The sequence below is a fragment of the Manacus vitellinus genome, unplaced genomic scaffold (assembly GCF_001715985.3).
Source record: "Manacus vitellinus isolate BGI_N305 unplaced genomic scaffold, ASM171598v3 scaffold_28_pilon, whole genome shotgun sequence".
NCBI lineage: Eukaryota > Metazoa > Chordata > Aves > Passeriformes > Pipridae > Manacus > Manacus vitellinus.
This window is the reverse complement of record NW_021940122.1, coordinates 8156661-8158905: the sequence shown is the minus strand read 5'-3', so window position 1 is coordinate 8158905 and position 2245 is coordinate 8156661. Positions and strand designations below refer to the sequence as shown.

The following is a 2245-nucleotide window of genomic DNA, read 5'->3' as shown; positions in this document are numbered from 1 at the left end:
ATTTTTGAACAGTAGATTATTTCTGTCCTAATTCTCTACCCTGCTTCTTTCTACTCTGTACTCATCTATGCCGAATTACATCCTATTTCAAAGCATTTTTCTAGGTTATCAAGATCATTTTGAAATGTTGGTGTGTAAGGACATAGAGGTTTGGAAGACAAATGTCCCCCTAGTTCTCAGTGCTGTTGTAAACTCTTGTGCTCTGATCTCCTCAAATCCTCTCCTCCATTTCCCAGCAAAAAACTATGGAGAAATTTCTACAGTGGGTACCTGTGAGGAAATGAAAATGTGTTGAAGGGTCAGAAAGCTTGAATAGTTCCTCTACGGACACAGTGGCTTCTAGCTGAGCTGAGGAATCACCATAAATTCAAAGCCTCTTTTCACTCTGCTGTGGGAAGGTTCACGGATGGGTGTGGATTGAAAGATTTGTCCAAATAAGCAATCCAGGACAAGCTGGATTCTGTGTGGGTCTTGGGGTAGGAAAGAGAGTCCCTTTATCCAGGGCGGGTTTTTACAGTCAGGAAAAAAAATCCAGTCTCTTATAATTCAAATAGTTGCAGAAAGAACTGTTTGGTTCCCTGGCTGTGTACTGAAATGAATTTTTTTTTAGGAATACTTTTGGAGGGCAGAGAAGAGTTACCTCACTTGTTTACTAGAGGGCAGGAGTTACCTCAACAAAACAGTGAGGGGGGCCCTGGGCAGTATTTCCAGCGCCTGCATTGAATGTGATCTGCTTTCTCAGAGATTTATAGTTTGTGTTTCACAGAGGGCTTCTTTTGCCAGCATAGCACAAAGGAGCCACCATTCTTTGCTTCTGGTGTATTTGTTTTGTGTCTTGCTTTCAGTATGTTTAAGTTTTCAGAACAGACTCTATGAAATAGTTATGCAGGTGGGTGAAGGAGGAGACTCTGCAGGACACTCAAGTGTTTTATAGAAAGTTAATCTTGCCTCTTTTCTAAGCAGTCTTAAACAGTGCAGAACCAGTCACAACTGTGTGCTGCATAAAATCTTGCTGGCTTTATACAGTTTCTCCATTCATAAACCCTAGTCAGGATTAAAATGTTCAGTTGCACTCCCACTGGTGGTAAGTCAGTGCAGGAGAGGATTCTAGGTATCTGTCCACCCCAGTTGTTGACAGAAAACCAAAGTACTGAAGTTACATGTGTGTCTCATGGTTGATGTTTCCTTATAGGTTGCTCAGATTGTGAAGCACGAGATGGAAAATGCCATCAAACTCTCGGTAAAGCTGAATGTTAAAGTGAGAATTGGACCTAGCTGGGGAGACCTGCAGGACCTGGAGCTCTGATATGCAATGCAGCTTTCTCACGTGTGGTGAGGCAGAAGGTGCCGAGGACTGGGCAGGGCGAGGGCCTGCGATCACCTGCTGGCGGTGTGATCCTCCTGTGTCGTGTTTCTACAGGCATCGAAGCAAACTGCCTTCTAAAATGTGTGGTGGAAGCTAGTATGAATTCACCAAGCCAAACCCTTCAGAGCTCAGACAGAGCAGTGAAGCACATTTACAGAACTGTAAAATTACTAATTGCAAAAAGAACAGTATTAAAATGAATTCTGTTATATTATACTTGATATTGTACAAAACCCCAAAGCCTAATGAATTTATTACATATGAAATGAGCTGGATTACTTCATTAAAACAATGCACAAAGATAATTTGGCAGTTCTTGTGTGTAATTGTTTAGGACAAAAAAAGTCACTGTGATTGCACTTGATGTAGAATTTTACAGGCCTCTGCCAGGGTTATCTTGTACTGGATTCTGCTGATGGTACTCAGGTGCTCAAGTGGCTTTACAGCTGGCTGGATTTCTGAGCAGCTGTGCAGCATTCACAGCGAGTAGAACTGGTGTTGGTTGGATTCTGACTTTTAAGAAAGCATTTTGGTGACTGACTGCTGTAATCAATCCTACTGCTACCTTGCAAACTGGCCTCAAGAGGGGTATTGTTTGGAGTCTTAGCGTTATCACCAGCAAAAACTTTTTAAAGAATCAAACTCAATGTATTGGTTAAAAACTTAATGGCAATTCATATTTTCTGTGAAGAAAGAAACGTATCTTAGTCTGCCCAGATGATGTGGCAGCATTGCTGATGTTTGAGGTATGTGTGTTGGAGAGGAATCAGGAATTGCTGCACAGTGGTGGGTGACCTGTGGCTCTTCATTCAGAGACCAGTCTCCTAGGGAAGCCTCACACCCTGTGTGTCGGTAGCCCCACTAAAATCTGCTCAGATT

General features: G+C 42.4%; 1 protein-coding gene across 2 annotated transcripts in view; it reads left to right on the top strand.

The window, feature by feature from the left end:
• The window catches only part of POLQ (DNA polymerase theta), a 48989-nt gene extending 47213 nt beyond the window's left edge, over nt 1-1776 (top strand). The window contains exon 29 of one of the 2 annotated variants that reach the window (XM_018074718.3): nt 1193-1776. In XM_018074718.3, coding sequence (XP_017930207.3) covers nt 1193-1306 — 114 coding nt within the window. In that variant the 3' untranslated portion in view covers nt 1307-1776. The remainder of the gene's footprint in view (nt 1-1192) is intronic. The other variant, XM_018074720.3, reaches the window with a different exon arrangement.
• The last annotated feature ends 469 nt before the right edge of the window (nt 1777-2245 follow it).